The 20743-nt window shown below is 54.8% G+C and overlaps 1 protein-coding gene across 2 annotated transcripts; it reads left to right on the top strand.

The window, feature by feature from the left end:
- Positions 1 to 282: 282 nt before the first annotated feature.
- On the top strand, positions 283 to 20024 carry Katnb1 (katanin regulatory subunit B1). Of its 2 annotated transcripts, none has more exons than XM_052729596.1 (20): positions 283 to 414; positions 1590 to 1885; positions 6105 to 6235; positions 9020 to 9137; positions 14269 to 14369; positions 14699 to 14740; positions 15282 to 15365; positions 15516 to 15631; positions 16007 to 16078; positions 16244 to 16394; positions 16499 to 16689; positions 16799 to 16929; positions 17275 to 17325; positions 18085 to 18146; positions 18262 to 18381; positions 18479 to 18628; positions 18862 to 18938; positions 19012 to 19086; positions 19233 to 19349; positions 19615 to 20024. In XM_052729596.1, exons 2-20 carry the CDS (start codon positions 1846 to 1848, stop codon positions 19745 to 19747), a joined length of 1962 nt encoding a protein of 653 aa, XP_052585556.1. In that variant the 5' UTR covers positions 283 to 414; positions 1590 to 1845; the 3' UTR covers positions 19748 to 20024. The 2 variants fall into 2 exon arrangements, with proteins under 2 accessions (XP_052585556.1, XP_052585557.1); XM_052729597.1 differs by lacking the exon at positions 283 to 414 and adding an exon at positions 645 to 960.
- Positions 20025 to 20743: the final 719 nt, after the last annotated feature.

Raw genomic sequence — 20743 nt, 5'->3', positions numbered from 1 at the left:
CGTGTGCGGCTCGCGGATTTTTCAAATCTAACCAGGTTCCAGGAAGTGAAGGAAAAGGGCGGAAAAAGCTAGCCCGAGTTGGGGCGGGACTAAGGATACAGACACCCACATTGGTTCTTTCAAGACCGCAGGGAGGCCCGTAAACGCTTCTTTCTCGTGATTAGTCCGAGTCGGGAAAAGGAGGCAGGTAGTTACGCAAATCGGCAGAAGCGCTTGCTTCTATTGGTCAATCTCAGAGGAAGGCGGAGCGTCCGAGGCGGCTGATTGGTGCAAGAAGTGAAGTGGGTGGGACTCTAGACCGGAGGTTTTGTTGTGAGGGTCGGTTGTCAAGCAGCGACCAATCAGGACAGAGGATGGAGGCAAGTGGGGGTCGCGCCTGGAGGGAAGCCTTGGCCTCCCGAGCTACAGCTGCAGGTAGAGTGGCCCTCGGGGTCCTGGAGGCAAGGGGAAGTTGGCCCCGGTCTTTGCCGAGCCTGGAGGGGACAGTCGCGTCGCCGGCGGAGGGCTCTGGGCCAGGGAAGGCTGGAGCCGGTGCCCCTCAAGACAGAGGGGCGGAGGGTCAGGCGAGGCTGAGACCAGTAGCAGATTTGGATGAGCGAGCGGGACGGGTGCGGAGGCCGGAGAGGGAAAGCTAGTGGGCCGGAAGCAGAGCAGAGGATGTGCGGAGGACCGTATTGAGCTGGGGCTCCAGGAACAGGGGAGCGAATGAATGGGGGACTCCGATAGCAGCAGGGAAAGGGGAGTGAAGAGGGTCCGGCGAAGCGTGGCCAACTTAGGGAGCTCAGGGTGTGCCGGAATGAGGAGCACGGGTGACAGGAGGAAGCGATGTGGTGAGAGTGGAAGAGCCGTGGCTGTGGAAGGCTCCGTCCATGCTGTGGCCTCTTAGAATTGAGGAGTCATTCCGACTCACGCCTGGACTGGAGACCCAATTCCCGGCTGTGTCCTTGAGACTAACAAGAGGTGGGCGTGGTCCCCTTACCAGGAGCTGGGGAAGGAGGGAGCTAGAGGATCGGACCCTCAGAGTCCTCTTGAGAATCACTCCTCCCCGAAGGCCTTCACTGTCAGTCTCTTCGTTCTCACACTTTCACACTCTCCCTCTGTGTGTGTGTGTGTGTGTGTGTCTGTCTGTCTGCCTTTCGGGTGCCTCTCGTGGGCCTCTAAACAGAGCCTCAGACTCCAGTGCCCCATCCAGCACATGAGGTGCAAATCTGTGTGAACTGCAGACACGTGGGCCTCTCCTCCCCACTGTCTTAAGACAGCCAGCATCCTGGAGCACTGCTTTAGGCTGCTGGGAAGTCAGTCAGTCTTTCTTTCGGACTGACGAAGATCCGCCTGCCTCTGCCTGTGCTCCTGAGTGCCGGGGTTAAAGTCTGGCACCACCAGCTACTTAGGGAAGGTCTTTTGTCTCTAAGGTCTTTGGGTTCCAAGACACAGAGGTGTTCCTGGTCAGGTTTTCCGGCCCAGTGTGCACTGCAGCTCCAGGCCCTGGGGGCTTTGGTGGGTCTGTATCAAGTGGCCTTGGTGACCCAGGGAGCTGCAACTCATCTCAAGTACTTGCTAACACTCCATCACCTCTGCTTGTATTCTAGCCCAGTGTTGAGCTGAGATGACCCAAGCCTGACGTTCCATGACCTGGGATCCTGACCTATGTGTACAGGCTGCTGCTTGGTGGTGGATGATCTAAACTACAAGGCAGTTCTGGGCCAGGAGAGGAGGTCTCTCTGCCTGGATGTGTGGGAACTCCCTGCCAACTTGATTGTCGGATCTGGGGGGGATCCACCCCCACCCCACAGGGAAAGCACAATCCATTTTGTGGGTGGGGTCTCAGGTGCCGCCCTCTGAAGCATGGCCACCCCTGTGGTCACCAAGACTGCCTGGAAGTTGCGTAAGTACTTTTCATGTTTCTTTATCACACTGTGGTTTGGTGAGCTGCTCGTTGCTGGGTAGTCTGGACCTTCAGGTCTGCCTCCTGTCCTTGGCACAGCCCTTGTTTTAAGGTAGACAGATGCAAATCACACTGCGCAGGTGGCTTAATCCTGCTGAGCCCGAGTTGCCTTATCTGTACAGCAAAGGAGTCGCTCCTACGTGCTGAGATTCCAGTAAGATCGTGAACTTAGTAAAGCACTTTGTAAAGGATTTCCAGGCAGGCTGATGGGCAGAGTGTTTTGAGAAAGGCTGGAAGGTGTTCTAGGATTTTCAGCTCTGTTCCAAGTCAGTTTTCCTCCATCAGATGAAAGTCTAGGGATGGGGTGGAGGGAGGTGCCCAAAGATGCTGGCCGGGCTCTGAGTGTCATCCAACAAAAATAGTTTTGAGTTCTTTAGTCTAAACCCATTTATACTCATTTCCTTTTTTGAGATAGGGTGTCCCTACAGCCTTGGCTGGTCTGGGACATGTGCTTCTGTCTCCTGTGTGCTGGGAATAAAGACTTGTGCCACCACACCTGGCTCTTACATATTCCTAAAAGTTATTGAGGACCCTGAAGGGCTCTTGTTTATGAAAGTTATACTTATCCATACGTACTGTACTAGAAAACAGTACTGCGACATATATGTACTCACATCTGACAGTGATGTCATCGCATGCTGGGTGTCTTCCCGAAGACTCCACCTCTGGAGCAAATGAGAGTCCCAAAGGCCAGTACCATCCTAGTGTTTAAGATAACAGTTTTGTTCTTTTGGACCCTCTGAAAGGCTCATGAGCGCTACATGTGTTTGGAGGACCTGCATCTCACTTCTGTGGGTTTCTTCCCAGCTGCAGCTGGTTGTCACAGGTTAGCCGTCCCAGGTCCCACTCTGCTGTACCACCCCTGGGCTGTTTTCATGAGTGGACAAGGAGACTTTGGGCAGAGCTGTTTTCTGGGTCTCAGTTTCCTCATTTGTAAAGTGAGAGGTTGGGACCATTTTCAAGTTGTCCTCTAAAGCTCGAGGGCTCTGGGAGAACCCTCTCAATGGCACTCAGGAAAGGTGTCCTTTGCGTAGGGTGGCTTTGTACTTACTGGCGTTATGTGTCCAGCTCTTTGATGGCTTACCCTACCTGAAGGTAGAAGCAGATGCTAGGGGCAAGTGAGGGCCGCCATATCCAAGGAGCTCAGCTTGGGAGGGCAATAGGCAAGAACCAGAATTACATCCGTTTCTCGTCCTGCTCTAGTTCTGAACTGGTGTGTGTGCTCTGACTCAGTTAACTAACTGATGTGGGTAGAGGGTGCATGAGCAGCAAGTGCGAAGGCCCTGAGGCAGAAAGCTTTGCATGTTGGAAGGACTTACAGGAAACCATGGGGCTGTTGCATTCAGCAAGGACAGAGTGATGCCAGATAAACCTAGTGAGTTCTGCAGGGCACATGTCCACGAGACCCTTGCCATCTAAGACCCCAAGCATCCAAGTATTGAAGCAGCAGACAGAAATGTGATCAGGTATGTTGAGGAGCTGACAGTTTCTTATGCACAGAGGTTTATGGGTATATAGCCTGAGACCACACAGGCTGGGGCTTCTTGGGGCTGCAGGGTGTGGGGAGGATAAGAAGAATCTTTGCCAGTGGGGGGTTGCTGAACCCCCCTGTCCTTTGTATTGTCCTCCCAGGATGTAGGTCCTTAGCACCTCTGGGCAGACCAAGAGTGATCCCCAGCTTTTGCTGAGATTTGCCAGGCTATAGTCCTGGGGCTTGGGGAGGTCCTGATGACTTATGCTGGAGGGAGAGCAGTAGCTGTCACGGGAGAGAGATACTGAAGAGTCTGATGTTTGTGTGGAAACACAGCACCCATGTGCGGGCCATTGATGCTGGTGCTCTCCAAGCCAAGCCAGAGAGGGAGCCCGCTGTGAGGACTGTGCTGTCTTCCTGTCTGCACAGGTTTCCATCAGCCCCTGCTTAAAAGGGAATCATCATACACCCACCCCCTGCCTGTGACTTCCAGCTCCAGGTGCTGCACGGGATCCGTCTGATCCCCCTGGAGCCTGAAGGCAATAAGCGCTCCTTCCACAGCCTCCCAGTGCCAGGCCTAGAGCAGATGCCTGGAAGTCCTTCTGTTTCACATTCATGGCTGGCTCTGGGGGTGATCCCGAGGCTTGCTGAGGTGGGACTCAGCCTGTCCTTTCTCACTTTGCCTGGGGAAGGTGAGAACCAGGGCAGATGCCCAGGGGTGTCTCTGACAAATTCAGGGTGTGGCTGCAGAGACAGAGCTGAGTGCTTGGGAACAGCTGCGCTGCCCTCCTGCCGGTTGGACAGATCTAGAGGGTTTGTGGCTCACGCTTGTGAGCAGCTGCCCCGAAGTGTGCAGAGGACAGGACTGTGGTTGAGATGGTGACTACAGCAAGACCCAACTCCCTTGGGTCCAGACGGCCGGTCTTGCAGTACCTAGATTGGAAGTGTCTGGGCTTACAAGGAACTGTCACCCTGGTTTGGTCAGCCGCTTCCTGTACCAGCTGTGCCCTGCCAGGCCCTGAAGGGAGGAGTCATTTCAGAAGTTCGTCTTGGCTGGGACCCTAGGTGTCTTTAGAAACCCAAACTGTCAGGGCTTCCCTGGGTCTATTTTCCAGTATCATTATGGTCTGCAGCTCACACAAGAGCTACCCAGACTGGGTAGAGTAGGACCTAGGGTGAGGGAAGGGCCCTTCACTAACAGCCATGACACCCTTCTCCATGTCGCCCAAGCCAGTCTCCAGCTGCTTTAGGGCACCCACATATTGGGGTTTCCTCTTGCCTGTGTGAGAGACTCACCCTCTCCTTTCTCCTTGTTCCCAGAGGAAGCTGGGGACAGGGACCGGCTTGCAGGCCTAGTCTGTCTCTTGATTCTCCGCTGAGTTTGTTCTTTCTGGGCAATGAGAAGGCCCACAGTCCCGGCCTATGTTCTCCACTTCAGCCCTCCCACCACGGTCCAGGCCAGGGGCTCTGGTGGACTGTCCTTAGGCCTTATCTCTCATTCTCAGGGCCAGCTTTTCCCCACCAGCTCCTGCTGTATCTGCTGTTATCTGCCATTACCCTTATGGAACCCACTCCCTGCCTACCTGGGTCCCTGGTGGACAGTCTTCAGGCTCCCTCTCAGCCCATTCCCAATGAGCTGGCCCTGGGGTCATCCTGTCCTCCAGACAAGGACCCTCTCACAGAGGAAGAGTGACTTGTCCAAGGCCATGCAGTTGGCAGAGCTCAGATCAGCACTCGATTCAGAAGTCTGAATTGGGATCTAGGGACAGCTGTCTAGACAGAACTTGACTTCTTTGGAAGGTGTGTCCCAAGGGGGCTTTGTCTGTAGAGGTGGTATCTGAGCGGTTGAAGGTGCTTGGGTAATGCATGGGCCATCTAAACATTTATTTTTATTTTATTTTAATTTTTTTTTTTTGTTTATCAGAAAAAGCACTATCTCTGGATACTAGTGCTTAAGACACAGTAGATAAAAATAGGAAGCTAGTTTTTACTAAAAGTAAACTTAGTCTCCCCACAGTATCTGTGGTAGTTGGTTCCAGGACCCCTCCACACAGACAGCCATGTCTCCCTGTACTCAGTCCTTCCTAGAGTGGTGTGGTGTCTGAGTAGAAACCTGCACTTCCTCTGGGTACCTTGACTCAGCGCTCTTCCTTGTGATACTCAGTACAGTGTAATGTTGTTTAAATAGTTCTTGCATTATGTTGTTTATGGACTAGCAACAAGGAGAAGTCCACTCTTACTGATAAGCACAGGTTCTTGTTTGGCTTCGTGACAGGGTCTTGCATTGTAGCCCAAGCTGGCCTGGAACTCATGATCCTTCGGCCTCAGCCTCCCAGGTTCTGAGTTCGCGAGTGTGCACCATGTGCCCAGCATTACAGCTGCACCTGTCCCAAGTATGCCCCCTCAGCAGCTGGTTGAGTGTGTGTAGGGAGGGTGTACCGTGTAGTCTGTGTTACCAGCTGATGTGAAGAGAAAGGAACTCAGAAAGGAGGCCTGAGAGGGGGTTGGGGAGCTGAGGTGAAGACAGTGATCTCAGCCTCTGGCCCACACTTTGCTGTGTGGCTGATCCTGAAGCTGGTGGGGATTATCTGAATGTTGTGTTCAGAGTTGGTGGCTAAGGAGGGCCACCTCCTCCATATGGCCTGTCAAAGTCCCCTGAGCACCTTCTTCTCCTCCTTTCCTATGTAGAAGAGATCGTCGCCCATGCCAGCAATGTGTCCTCGTTGGTGCTGGGCAAGGCCTCAGGGCGGCTATTGGCCACTGGTGGGGATGACTGCCGTGTCAACCTGTGGTCCATCAACAAGCCTAACTGCATCATGGTGAGTGATGAACCAGAGTGCCTCCTGGTGGGGGCTCCTTGGCAGCACTGGTGATCCCAGGTCACCAGAGTGGCCCAGCACACCATTAGTGCTACTCCAGTTATCTGCTCAGTAAGGGCCAGGATAGCCCAGGACAGCTGGGGTGGTGGCCAGCCCTCAGGAAGAGGGGATAACACAGGTGTGGGACAGAACTCCAGAGTACTCATGGGAAGGTTTAAATAAGCCCCACTGTCCACCTGCCAGCTGTGTGGGGGTGTGTCTTTGTCTAAGGAAAGGATCAGAGGGGACTCAGTTGGAGGCCATTCTTGAAGCACTTTTCCTGGTCACACATCATACAGGGATGCAGGCTGCTTTCCAAGGCAGGACAGCGCAAATAGGGAAGGGAGTCATTTCAGGCAGTGCTGTGGCCAGAGAGGACCAGGTTTTAAGTCTGTGTCTGTGGAATAGAGAGAGGTACATACATGTGCACACATGTGTCTCTGAGTACCTTACTTATGAGTGACCTGGTTCTTTAGAATGACAGTGTCATGAGGATTTTCCCATGTCAACAAATACTGTTTTACAGCATGCTTTTAAATGGCTTCTTGGTATCCATCGCAGGGATGAGCTGTAATTAGCTTAGCCATACCCTGGCATCAGCAGGGCTGCTGGCTCCAGCTTTTAGGTTCTGCTAACCCACAATATATCAAACATTCTCATTTGTTCAAACTGTCCCTAGTATGCAGTTCTGGGGAGTTGTCACAGTGGGCTCCAGAAGCCACTTTCCGTCCCACCCACGGCGTGGCAGTGTGGCTGTGCCCTGCGTCCTGCCACCTTAGGCAGTTGTCTTTTTTTTTTTTTTTTTTAACTTTTGACCAAGTAAACAAAAAATGGGGGAAGGTGATAACCGTTAGTGAAAACTCGGTTATTTCAGAGATTTCGTAAGATTGGGCGAAACTGAGACCCACTCAGATCGTGGCCCGTACGTCAGGTTCAGGAAAGGAATTGCTTCGTTTGTATCTTTTCCTTAGCTGTATTTATCTTAGTTGTATTTTTGTATGTATGGGTGTTTTGCCTGCATGTATGTCTATGCACTGTGTGTGCGCAGTGTCTGTAGAAGCTAGGAGGTGGCATTGAATCTCCTGGAACTGGAGTAACAGATGGTTGGTAGCTGCCATGTTTGTGCTGAGCATTGACTCCAGGTCCTCTGGACGAGCAGCCAGTGCTTTTAACCACTGAGACATTTCCCCACCCCCTGTTATGTTTTATTTGTAAGACTCAAATGTTTTCATTCCCCATAAAATGTCAAAGGAATATCCCTAAGTTGAAAAATGATCAGCATAGGCTAGAGATGTAGCTCAGTGGTAGAGTGCTTGCCTACATAGTTAAAAAAATAAAAAGTCACCCCAAAGAAAAGAAGTGAATGCTGAATAGTTCTCTCTGCAGTGACCTCTGTCTCCCTGGAGATGACGAGGCCTCCAAATTCCTTCTGTGTCCTAGAATTATTCGGTCCACGGACAAGCAAATACATGTTTCCCTCTAGTGGTCTCATTCTGTGTACACACCCTAGCCTCATGGAACTCAGTCTTCCTCATGTTTGAAGGATTACTGTGATGGGTTCACATGGCCTACAGTCTCTTGCCATGAATAACATTGAGTTTGTACTTGCAGAGAATAAGTTCCCTGAAGAGTTGTGGTGCTATTCTTTTTCTGAGACAGGGTCTTACTGTGTAGCCCAGGCTGGCCTTGAGCTTGGAGATTCTCCTGCCTCAGAGCAGAGATGATCCATACTGCTTGGATTAAGATGTGCGTCATCACACCTCCCTTGAATGGGGGCTGTTTTTGCCCAGTTCTGGAATGATCCTGGAAGCCTGGGCCCATTTAGACCCCCTGCCATTGTCCAGCAGGAGTCAGACAGGCTACAGTAACTACGAGGCTTCAGACACTGGTGCTGAGGAACGCCCCTGTTTCCCACATGTCCTCATCAGGAATGTTGCCTTAGTAAACACTGGTGAAATGGCCACTGTGCTTTGAGGGGCCAGCATTGAGCAGAGAGTGAAGACACCATGGACTTGGGTTCTGGCCTTCTCTCCTAAAAGCTGAAGATGACAGCACCTTACCTGACCCATCTCTCGCTGCTCTGGGTGCTCTGGATGTGCAAGAACCTCCATGTTCTCCAGCAGACCTTCCCAGGCCCCTGGAAGCATGGAGCAGGCAGCCTCAGGGAGTCAGGCACCCAGGGGCAGTGAAAATGTGTTCATAACTTGCTATGGCCTCTGTGATCAGACAGAGGAGATAGAGATGGGGATGGCCTGGATGGGATCATTCAGACTGGGGGCAAAGGTTCCACATCTCCTTATCTTGATCCCCTGTTCCCTTCCAGTGACCCAGAGCCATTTCTCTGGGTGCTGCCCATGCCAGGAGCCAGAGGCTCTGTAGAAGGGAGAAGGATTAGTTGAAGGATGCCTGGGGATTTTTTTCCAGTCAGGGTCTCAGTATGTAATCAAGGCTGGCTGGGATCTCACGATGTGGGTCAGACTGGTCTGGAACTCATCATCCTCCTGCCTCTGCGCCCCACCCCCCACCCCCAGGGCTGGGGCCACAGGTGTTTGAAGGGTCGTTTTGTCCATTGTGCTGATGAGCTGCCATGCTCAGCTGAGTTGGGGCAGAGCTGGGGACCCCGGGAACAGCTCACCACGTATTACTTCTGACCGAAACTATTCTCAGGGACCCTAAGTTTGGGGCAGTAGCTTGGGGTGGGGGTTACCCTTGCAGTTCGTTGGAGCTGCCACCCTCTCTCTGCAGAGCCTGACAGGTCACACGTCCCCTGTGGAGAGTGTCCGCCTCAACACCCCTGAAGAGCTCATCGTAGCCGGTTCCCAGTCGGGCTCCATCCGCGTCTGGGACCTGGAAGCTGCCAAAAGTAGGCCTCCCTGCTTACTGTTCCTTCATGTGTGGGGGCCCCGCTTCAGGCTTGGGGCATTCCTTCAGACTGCCGCCTCCAGGAGGTCTGAGTGCTTTGTTCTCAAGCACTGACCAGAGTGGGTGGCATGTCGTCCATACCACTCCATCAGTCCAGCGACAATGGGCACTGCCATCACCCAAGTGCTAATATGAGGAGGTGCCCAACAGTAAGGTGTGTGTGTCCATGTGCGTATGTGTATTTGGAACCTGGAAGGACATCAAATGTGAGGGGATACCCTGCAGGCATGTGAATAAGTAGATGGCCATGTGGGAAGAGCCATTAAGATCCTGGGGAGCACCCACCTCAGGGTAGGGGTTGGGTGGCTGGGTCTTCTCTCTGCCTCCCTTCCCGCTGCCTTTATTTAATTTTCACTTTGACAAGAATAACACCTGCTTTGACAAGTCTGTTTCGGCATGAACCCCGATGGCAGGAGGAAGTCTTTGCCCCATCCTTCCCCTGTTCTAAGGGCCTCTGCTCTCCCTTCTCCACCACGGTGGCCTCTGCTCTCCCTTCCCCACTACGGTGGCCTCTGCTCTCCCTTCCCCACTACGGTGGCCTCTGCTCTCCTCCCTTCCCCACTACGGTGCCCACCAGCACCACCCCTTTCTTACAGCTAGGGCTTTGCATTTCCCTTTTGTCTTTAAAACAACAAAACAAAAACAAGTTGGCCCTTCATAATGGTGCCTGCCTAAAATGCCAGCGTTCGGGAAACTGAGGCAAGAGAACTGGTATAAAATTGAAGGCCAGCCTAGCCTATGGTGTATTAGCCCACCTCAGACAGACAAACAAACAAACAAACAAGCCCCAAATAAGAAAAGGTACCCCCAGCCCCTGCAACGAGAAGCAGGACTTGGCTCCCAGCAGCTCCCCAGGCCCCCATTTCCTGTCCCTGAAGTGTCACCATTTACGTGGTCAGTGTTGGTGCTGTAAGGACCCCGCGTGGTTTTCTTGTGACTTGGTTTCCTGGAGTGAACAACTGCTCTTTTCCCATGTGCGTTTTCCGCATCCTTGTTAAAATCATTATTGATCATCGTTAACCATCATCACAAGTGCACCACTAGAGGAGTCAGCTTTGAGCCTCTCCTGTGATCCAGCTCTCTCTTCCTCAAGCCCAGGGCCTGGGGCCATCACTCCTGGCCTCCTTGTCTCTGTCGTTGCTGTCCTGAGACCTCCCGTGTCCTTCTGTGGCTCCCTCCTCTCAGATGGAGTACTTTCTTCCGTGATCTGCTATGAAGGGGTGAAGGGAGCTGGGTGTCCTGGAGTCCGAGCTCTCAGGAGACAGAGCAGGAAGATTGCATGTTCAAGCCCACCCTGTCTCACAGTGCAGGCACAAGGGACATAGCTCAGTGGTAGAACCCTTGCTTGGCATGTGTGAGGCCCTGGTTTGATCCCTGGCACTAAGGGCGAATGGCAGGCACAGTGTTACGGGCCCTCTGGCTGAAAGCGACTTTATTCTCTCTGTTCTTTGAAGTTCAAGTGTAGGATTCTCTTGGAAATATTTACTAATGGGATTTGAAGGCGTCACAACTGCTTTTAGCGTCCAGAGCTGCTGCAGAATCCGGTGCTCTTTCTCTGCGGGCCCTTTACGAGGGATCTGCTTTTCTCCCTTCTTCCTCCCTCAGCGTGTAGGATGCGTTCCGGCCTCGTGGCTACACGCCCTTCTATGGGTGTGTTCTCACATCTGAGCTTAGGCCTCACAGATTCCTTTTGGTCTAGAAACTCTCACCCTGGGGTGTGGCCACACAGAGTCCTGCCTTCTCTGTGGATGCCACCATCCCCAACAGCCCCACAGATTTGTCAGAAAATTCTGGAATTTGATGTGGAACACCTCCTCCCTACTCTGTAGTATTGACAGCTAACTCAGCGCATTTTTACCATCCATTGTTCAGGCCAGCCTCAGGAGATCTGAGCAGAGTTGGTTTGCTGGTCTCTGGGGCCACCTGCTGCAGCTCAGAGGCTCCAGCTTTCCTTGTCCAGTGAGAGCTCCCTGAGCTTGGCTGAGCCTAAAAGGCCCTTCTGGTACAGCCTCTGCTGCAGAACGCAGGTCATTGGCGTGTGTGCCTGGCAGTGAGCGTAACTTCACTCAGGAACATTGGTGGTTTTGTATTGTGGCCCAGGAAAGATGGCATCCCTTGGTCCTCGGGGGTGAACTATACATGTTGATGGCATTGAACAAAGAGCCCCAGAACACCTTATGACAAACAGGGCATTGCACTGTGTCTCAGCAGAGGTTCTTTGGCCAGGCCACATCAGGCCTCAGAGCATGCTGTGCTTATCACTGGATGTGAGGGGCAGGGAGGACCATGCCACGCTGCCAGGCTCTGACGGAGAAGGCAGTCAGTCTCCAGGAAACCTCTGCCTCGAACTGATTCCCAGTGAAGATCACCACTCTTCATGATTCACCGAAGAGCCACGGGCCAAAGGGAAAAGCTACAAAGACACAACCCACCCCTGGCGTCCCCAGTCACTGTGCTCCACCTGGGGGATGAGAATGATACCTTCAAACAGCGAGGCGGAAATGGACAGTAAAGCCTGGTTGGCAGGGCTCCCCGTTTTGACAGATGGGCAGGCTGAGACCGTCAAAGGCTCGGGGCTTAGTGAAAACCCTGAGGCTGTAGGTGGCAGAAGCTAGAACTTGAGTCTTGGTGTCAGAACCTTGCCCCAGTACTCTCTGCTGTCCATCTACCTCTGGTTGGTGATTCTCAAGCTTGCCCTCAGGAGGGAGAGCTAAGGTCTCAGGGGCTACTACTACCCCAGATGTGGGCATCAGGGGTGAGAACCCAGAGAAACTTGAAGGACACAGGGGCTTCTGAGAGAGCCACAGTTAACACTGGAGGATTTGGGCAGAGACTGAACAACCACTCCACTGGGAGACCTTTATTGGTGAAATTATTAAGGCCACTCCACGTAGTTAAAAGGAGATTTATTTAATGGTGTAACTTACAAATTAAGGAATAGGTAGGTCACGGAGTCTGGGGAAGGTGTATCGCAGTCCAGCGGTGTTCTCTGGAGCTCTGCTCGGTCCACCTCTCCAGTCCAGGGTCCCGCAACAGAGAGAGCGCCCGCCGATCTAGCTCTCGGGTCCCCAGGCGCCTCCCTTGGCCCCGCCTTGTAGGCGTGACATTGCCGAAGTCTCAATGGGGGTTGGAACTTCCAGATCAAAGCTGGAATGGCTACCCACTACAGACCTTGGAGGTCCCCACATGTGCAGACAAGTCCAAGTCTCCTCCACTCTGCAGTCCCTAGAGCTTGTGACCAAGGCTAGACATCTCTGGGAGAGACAAGCAAGGGCAGAAGTCATGGCAGAAGAATGTGGTCCTCCCAGCTTTCCACAGTGCAGCTGGGAGGTAGGAGCACCGGCCTGGGGGGCCCACAGGAAGGCACCCCTACCTCAAGAAGCTGGCCTGGGTTGGGCAGGCCCCACCACAGTCTCTTGTGTCTCAATTTCCCTTGCTGTGGCAACAAGGCAAGAGGTGGCTAGGGCAGCTTGTTCCCCAGGCTTCCCGAACTTCTAGCGATTCAAGACAGCCGAGGAGCAGGGAACGCCAAGAGCTCAGTGTGGGTGTTCTGGAGTTGGACATCCACACCAAGGATGAGTCAGGGGCCTTGGCAAAGTCCTCAGGCACGGGAAGGAGGTGTCGTCCCAGCTGTAGTGCCCGTCAGAAACCAAGCAGAGAGGTGAGATGGGCAGCGGGCCTGGTCCTCAGGGCGGATACTGGCTAGGGCAGCCGTTCCTTTGTGCTGTTCCTGCCTGGACAGCTCTGGCTCCAGTTCACTCCTGAGGCTCAGGTGGCGCTTCGGAGGCAGCACCTGATCGAACTGGGGTCCATCCACTGCAGTTCAGCCTCAGGCAGGATGCCTCAGCACCCACCCACCTCTGGCTTTGTCAGAGGGACTCTGAGCTAATGTATAGAGTCAGCTCGCAGAACACCGGAAATGCTCAGCAGATGTGCCGTGACGGGAAGTAGTAGCTAGCCATAGCTCTGCGTAGTGCATCCTCACTGAGACCAGAAGAGGGAGAAGACACACGCTGTGAAGTCTGAGGAGGAGAGTGGAGGTCCAGAGGAGAGACTGGAAGAAGTGAAGGCAGGCAGGCCTCCAGGAGGAAGCTATAATGGGGGTCAATGAAACCCGCACAGCCCCACTCTTAAGTCCTTGGTGTTCCTTTTCTTAGTTCTCACTGTAAACCGACCTGAAGGTCAGGGGGTTGGGGGCCGGCCTAGAGTCACACAGCAGTTAAGAAGCAGAGTCAGAACTGATCCTAGTTTTGTGGGTGGCCTAGTGTGGACGGGAGGATTCTACAGTAGTCACTCAGTTCAGCTGTGCTTGAACCTTTAGGTACGTGCCCCTAACACGAGAGCTCACTGCCTGTTAAATCTTGGTACGACCTAAGGATAGCTGGCCTCTGTACCCCTTGGCCTACCACTCATGGGCTGGTAAGCTTTCTTTGGGCAGTGGAAATACAAGTCTTCCAAAAAGCTGCCTGTAATCCTCGGAGACAAAAGTTTGCCACTGGCCTGTCGAGCCTTAATGGATTAGCTGTGTCACCAACAGATGATTAGTCTGCTCCTGGCTGCACCTCCCCTGTGTCCTCCATTCGTACTTGCTTTAGGGCCGTTCTCAAGGTCACTTGCATGGGTGCCATCCCATTGGGCAGTGTGAGTCCCAGCCGTATCCTCTTCTTGCCCATGGCTGCTATCCACGTGTCCCTCATCTTCCTGGATTCTTTAGCCAAGCAGCTCCCCCTATTGCAGGCTCTCTGCTCAATCCTTGGTACTGTCCTGGGGGTTATTTGCCCTGCATAATAGCCCCATGGCCATATGGCCTGGGCCAAGCACTGTTGTGACTGCTACTGTCCAGGGGCCTTGGCACACACAAGCTATGGGTAATGCCATGCATTTTCTGGGGACTTGAGTAGTGACAGAAATGGCTGTAGAACTGTTAGGGTGGCAGGGCACTGGCTCATCTCCCCTATTTTCATATTGGCATCCCAGTTTCTGTGCCAAAGGGAACACACAGCTGGCCTTGGCAGGCTGCTGCTGGCCAGCTAACGTTTACATGGTGCTTCTGCTTTATCTTGCTTCATTAGTTCTTCGCACACTCATGGGGCACAAAGCCAACATCTGCAGCCTGGATTTCCACCCCTATGGCGAATTTGTGGCCTCAGGTTCCCAGGACACAAATATCAAGGTAAGGTACCACTCTGCCTATGTCAAGTGTCAGGGCATCCTTCCTCCATGGCAGCATCCTTGGGACAGAGGACCCGTGTCAGGGCATCCTTCCTCCATGGCAGCATCCTTGGGACAGAGGACCCGTGGACTCTGGCCAGACACTTCAACTTGGGATGCCCAGCTTGGGCAAACCTTCCAGCCTTTCTCTTTGGGCCTGACATGACCTAGAGGTATCCAGAGTCCTCTCTGCTCAGAGCTGCACTGTACCCTCTGGCCTCGTCTCTAGGGCCATCACAACCTCTCATGATCCACCCTCCCTAACACCTCCCCTGCTTCTCTTCCCTACAGCTCTGGGACATCAGGAGGAAAGGCTGTGTCTTCCGATATAGGGTAAGCATGACCTGTGTTGGTTACCTATGACCTTATATGACATCAGTCACAGCATGGGTCCACACCACAGTGGGGCTGGGGGCTGCAGTCCATTGCAGGTTAAACCTCAAAACAGACCTGGAGTAGAAATGGGAGTGCCTTAGGTGGTCATCTGGACCCCCAGCTTTCCACCAATCCCCAGAGCCATAGCTATTAAACTATTCCATGCTTTGCTTTTGCGGTCAGGTAGCTGGTGTCTCTGGGTGCGGGGCTTCCTGTTCATAGGTATGTGGCAGTACTGTGACTAACAGAATCCTTCTCAAGGGCTTTTGGAAGAGGCCATAAAACACTTTTAGCATGTAATGGACTGCACAGTTGTGATTTCTTGGAGGCCTGGGAGTCTGGCCACATAGAAGGATCCCTCCTGTCTCCCAGTAGTGACCATCCATCCTTTCTGTGGCTGGTCCTTAGGAAGGCCCTGTGTTTCAGGGCAGGCATTGGGGATGGGGAGGTGCTGTGGGACCCAGGCTCCTCCAAAGAGCTTGGTTCTTTTCTTCCGCAGGGGCACAGCCAGGCTGTGCGGTGTCTTCGGTTCAGCCCTGATGGGAAGTGGCTGGCATCAGCAGCAGATGACCACACAGTAAAGGTAACTCCTGACCCGGGCGTGCAGGCTGGGCCCAGCGGTCTGATGCTGCTCATACCTCACCGCCCTGTTAACTGGGAGGATAGAGGGAGCTCAGACCCTCAGGCAGCCAAAGGCTCAGCCTGGCCCTTACCTCCTCCCACCCTGCTCCAGCTCTGGGATCTGACGGCTGGCAAGATGATGTCTGAGTTCCCTGGTCACACAGGGCCTGTCAATGTGGTGGAGTTTCACCCCAATGAGTATCTCCTAGCTTCTGGCAGCTCTGACAGGTGAGGAGGAATAAGGCACATTGCCTGACAGCTGTCCCCTCCTTCTCTTACCCTGTCATATGCCTGAAAGCCTATGTAGGCTAAATTGAAGCCAGGATTGGTTCCTGGTCCCATTCCTCCCTAGCTAGTGTCCTGGTGCTGTACTTCCTGGCCTGTGAGGACCCACACCCCGTGCTGGGGCACAGTGCAGGGAGGCCCCTGGCAGTTGGGGTTAGCTCTGGGGCAGGGCTATCAGGCACAGCCTAGGTCATCTTCGCCCTCTGCGTGCACAGGGCCATCCCTGCCCCAGACATCGCTCCTAGTGCCCCCACAGGGAGGGGCCTGGAGAGGCCCTGGGCAGCATGAGGGACTGGCTTCCTGTGGCCATCTTTGCAGGACAATCCGCTTCTGGGACCTGGAGAAGTTCCAGGTGGTGAGCTGTATTGAAGGGGAGCCAGGGCCTGTCAGGTACCCAGAGTTCATGGATTCTCTGCCCTCAACCGAGTAGTGGGATGTTGGTCAGGGTGATCTTGCCTGCCTCCGCTCCTCCTGTGTCCTGGGCTCACCCGCTTTCCCGGTGTCGGGTTCCAGCTGGGTGTCCTAGGACTGACAGCCACCTCTCACCTGGCCTAGGAGCGTCCTCTTCAACCCTGATGGCTGCTGCTTGTACAGCGGCTGCCAGGACTCGCTGCGTGTCTATGGCTGGGAGCCTGAGCGCTGCTTTGATGTGGTCCTTGTCAACTGGGGCAAGGTGGCTGACCTGGCCATCTGCAATGACCAGCTGGTGAGGGTTCAGTCGCCCACCCCCCACCCCTCCCCTCATGCTCCCACCTACTGGGCCTCCTGGGGTCTGGCCCCACTCCACACCAGCCCTGCCGTGTCCTGCAGATAGGTGTGGCCTTCTCCCAGAGTAATGTCTCCTCTTACGTGGTGGACCTGACGAGAGTCACCAGGACAGGCACTGTGACCCAGGACCCAGTGCAGGCCAGCCAGCCTCTGACACAGCAGACCCCCACCCCCGGTGTCTCCCTCCGCCGCATTTACGAGCGGCCCAGCACAACCTGTAGCAAGGCTCAGAGGTGGGTGCTCATGGCCCTGGCAGGGTGCATGTCCCAAGAAGGCCCCTGAGCCCTCAGCCCTGGGCCTCACTGAGGATCCTGGCCTCTTCTGCTTGACTGCCCACACCAGGGTAAAGCGCAATTCAGAGAGTGAGCGGCGCAGCCCCAGCAGCGAAGACGACAGGGACGAGCGTGAGTCCCGGGCCGAGATTCAGAATGCCGAGGACTACAATGAGATCTTCCAGCCCAAGAACAGCATCAGTGAGGCCACCCTCCCTCCCGCCTCACAGCCCAGCACCTTGCTGTGGCTGTTTTCCCTAAACTTTACCTGGTCTCCGCGGTTTTATACCGGGCTGGTTTCTAAAAGCAGGAGCCTGGACACTCGCAGCAGAGGTCCTGCAGCTACTCGTTGGTGGCCCCTGCCCAGCCCTCCGCCCTGTTCTAAGTAAAGAGGGCCTATGGGTGCAGATGGGTTCTCGGGGCCAGAACCGTGTGCTTGGGGATCACTTCCAGCCATGTGTCTGTCGATGAAGACCTTGGCCACACACAGGGCCTGTTCCCAGAGAGCTTATGGGAACCCGATATCAGCCTCCTTTGCCTTGGCAGGTCGGACACCGCCCCGGAGAAGTGAGCCCTTCCCAGCACCCCCAGAGGATGGTGAGTTGGGCAGAGCTGGCCTGAGGACCAGGCCTTACCTGTCTTGGTGCGACCTCTAGCCTGCCCAATTAGATCTTGTCCCTGTACCTACCTAAAAGTGCCTACCGTGTGTCTGGCCCCAGGGAAGGTCCTGGGGCAACTTAAGCAAGACAGACCGTGCCTCCTTCAAACCCATGCCTGACTGCTTGGAGAGAAACAAGCATAGGTGGGCCTGCCCCTGGGGTGTGTGCTACTGGGGACTGGGTCTACTGCAGGTATGGGGGAAGCAAGGCTCTGAGCGGGCAGGGGGCAGGAAGGGCCGGGGTGGGGAGAACCAGGGCATCATCAGGACCCAGACCTGGAGCAGGAGCCAGAGAGCCCTTGCCAGGAGTTTGGGACTGAAGAAAGGGACCACCCATAGCATCTCTGTCCTCTGGCTTCCATTGCTTTATCTTAGTGAGACTGTTTGCTGAGACCCTCTCCCCGTTTCCTGCTCACCCCTGACTCCTGTTGCCCTCTTCACATACTCCACTCCTAATGGCAGGGTTGCCCTGAAGCTACTGGGTCCCATCTACACACACCCAAGGACAGCCCCTGCCTCAGCTCCCCAGGACCCTCCACCTGCTGATGAGCTCCCTGCGCCTAGCTCCCTGGTTCCCTCTGTCCATCTGCTGGCACCTGCTCCTTCCCAGTCACAGATGTCAGAATCCCATCCTGACCTCTGGCCTCTTCCCATCAGGTCCTTCCCGTCTGACAGCGAGCTTTTCTTTCTACTCCTAGACACAGCCACAGCAAAGGAGGCCTCAAAACCCAGCCCAGCCATGGATGTGCCAGTGCCAGATGTATGTCCGAGCAGAGAGGGCATCCTGTGGGTCTGAGCCAGGGTCGGGAGCTTCCTGTCAGGAGCTGAGGGAGGGAGGACTCAGGCAGCTCTAACTGAGCCTCTGTTCTCTGCAGCTCGAGGTCCCAGCCCGGCCTCCAGTCTCGACTTCCACTCCTGCCCCCAAGGGCGAGCCTGTCATCATCCCCGCCACACGGAATGAGCCCATTGGCCTAAAGGCCTCGGACTTCCTGCCCGTGAGTGGGACCTACCCAAGAGGTGGGGTTGAGGGCTGAAAGGAGACTGGAGTGTGCCATCTGCTCCCGTGCCAGCATCTGGCTACCGTCCTCCTAGGCCGTGAAGGTCCCTCAGCAGGCAGAGCTGGTGGATGAAGATGCCATGTCACAGATACGCAAGGGCCACGACACCATGTGTGTGGTGCTCACCAGCCGCCACAAGAACCTGGACACTGTACGGGCTGTGTGGACCACAGGAGATATCAAGGTAAGGGTGACCTCTTACCACCTGTTGTGTGGGCTTCAGGCTGAACAGAGAAGAGGCACACGGGGGCCCTGGGTACGGCAGCCTGGTGGTGTCACCGTCTGTACGCAGCTTCCATCAGTTGAGTCCTGACGTCAGGCTGTGCCCTGCCATCCCGGCTGGTGCAGTCTGTTAACATGCCTCCAACCCTGTCTGCTCCCATCCTGTGCTGCCCTCTTAATGGAGCTTGTCTGCAGACATCAGTGGACTCTGCAGTGGCCATCAATGACCTGTCTGTGGTGGTGGACCTCCTGAACATTGTCAACCAGAAAGCGTAAGTGCCTCAGGAAGAGAAGAATGGGGTGGTCAGGGCTGCCCGATGGCATCACACCCAGCTCTCTCTCTAGCTCCCTGTGGAAGCTGGACCTGTGCACCACAGTGCTGCCACAGATTGAGAAACTTCTGCAAAGCAAGTATGAGAGGTAGGGAGCCCTCCATACCCTGGAGCCATCAGAGTGGCAGTGGGCATGTGTGTGCATATGCCCATCTGTGGAGGATCCCTCTATCTCTGTCTTCTCTCTGGCTCTGGGCCCGTCTGTGTATGACTCCATCTACCTTGCTCCTGAAGCTATGTCCAGACTGGGTGCACCTCCCTGAAGCTGATCCTCCAGAGGTTCCTGCCCCTCATCACTGACATTTTGGCAGCCCCGCCTTCTGTGGGCGTAGACATCAGCCGAGAGGAGAGGTGAGGAGCGGGGTGCATCCTCCCTTGTGGGTGGCTGTGCCCAGACAGCTCGCAGAGAACTCTGTCTGGGAAGTGGCTCGGGATGGATGGGTATGGCCAAAGCATGGGTTCCTCCATGGTCTTGCTTGTCCCTACACACTGGCATGGCTTAGGGGACCTTTTGTGCTCTTAGAAGGGACTGGAGTGGTTAGGGGAGCAACCACTGTCAGGCATGATGGCCAGGTGGGGTGGCCTCCGTCCTCAGGGGCTGCCTCTTGTCCTGCAGGCTGCACAAGTGCCGACTCTGCTTCAAACAACTCAAGAGCATCAGTGGCCTCGTCAAGAGCAAGTCAGGTCTCAGTGGCCGCCATGGCAGTGCCTTCCGTGAGCTGCACCTACTCATGGCCAGTTTGGACTGAGGACCTCGTGGGTGGAGCACCAGCAGCCCTCACTGGCTTGGTCTCACACTCTAGTCACTGTATGCCCAGGGCCCATGAGCCTCAGCGTGGCCTCCACTCTTGCCCTGACGGCCATCCTGGAGGCAGCGTGCCAGCCCACAGACCACCTTCCCAGTTGTGGACTCCTAACTTCCTCTCCGGCAGCAGCTGCACAGTCTTGCTTCTCAGGGCAACTCCAGCCTTGGAGCTGCTGCTGTAACTTATCAGGCAGATTTATTAAATGTATAACTGTTCCTGACTTCCTTATCGGAGGTATCCTCTGGCTCTCCCTCCCTGCACTGGCCCAGAGGTCTCTGGAGGTTGAGACTATCCTCCTCCAAGTCCCAGTGCAGCTTCAGGATGTGGCCAGCAGGGGGCAGCAGAGTGCCAGGTACACAGGAAAGGGCTGCCCGGTCAGCTTTACTCTGGAGAAGGGGAGGTGGAACAGGTGAGGCCAGTGGATGCCCAGTCCAGTGACTGTATAGCCAGATGGCAGGACCCCAGCCTCATGGCTAGCTACCACTCGGTTGGCTAAGAGCCATCAGCCCTCCCTCTGGCTGCCCTGAGGGACTAGACCAGGATGGTAGACGACCCTGGAAGACTCGAGTGGCTTATACAGCCCACAGGAATCTCTGTGCTTCCTGGCTGGATGAGAGCCAGCCTCGGCCTTAGTGGCATCCTGAGAGTTTGCCCTCCAGGACAGCTTTTAATGTGGCCAGCAAGAGGGCAGAAGGCTGGGGCCAGGCACGGATATGTAGAGGTGGGGAGTGGGGCCATTTTTAGTGGCCACAGTTCCAAAGACTGGGAGAAGGGCCCGCACAGGGTGAGCAGTGGCTAGTACACCTGACAGACAGGTCTTTGAAGCTCCCGGAAGCCTCAGTTCTCCATCTGTGACATGGAGAAGGCATCATTGTGGGGACGATGGGACAGTGGTTCCAGGCACACAATGGGTATTCAGTTAGATCATAACCAAAATGG

This window comes from Peromyscus californicus, unplaced genomic scaffold (assembly GCF_007827085.1).
Source record: "Peromyscus californicus insignis strain IS unplaced genomic scaffold, ASM782708v3 Scaffold_8__1_contigs__length_139910024, whole genome shotgun sequence".
In the NCBI taxonomy this organism is placed as follows: Eukaryota; Metazoa; Chordata; class Mammalia; order Rodentia; family Cricetidae; genus Peromyscus; species Peromyscus californicus.
Note: the sequence above shows the minus strand (reverse complement) of the source record. Positions and strands in the feature narration are given on the sequence as shown.

Bases quoted from the DNA above. Each gene is read 5' to 3' on its own strand.
- Katnb1 (XM_052729596.1), top strand. From the start codon at position 1,846: ATGGCCACCCCTGTGGTCACCAAGACTGCCTGGAAGTTGC. The intron at 19,087-19,232 runs GTAGGGAGCCCT...TTGCTCCTGAAG, and splicing joins CTGCAAAGCAAGTATGAGAG to CTATGTCCAGACTGGGTGCA. The intron at 19,350-19,614 runs GTGAGGAGCGGG...CTTGTCCTGCAG, and splicing joins GACATCAGCCGAGAGGAGAG to GCTGCACAAGTGCCGACTCT.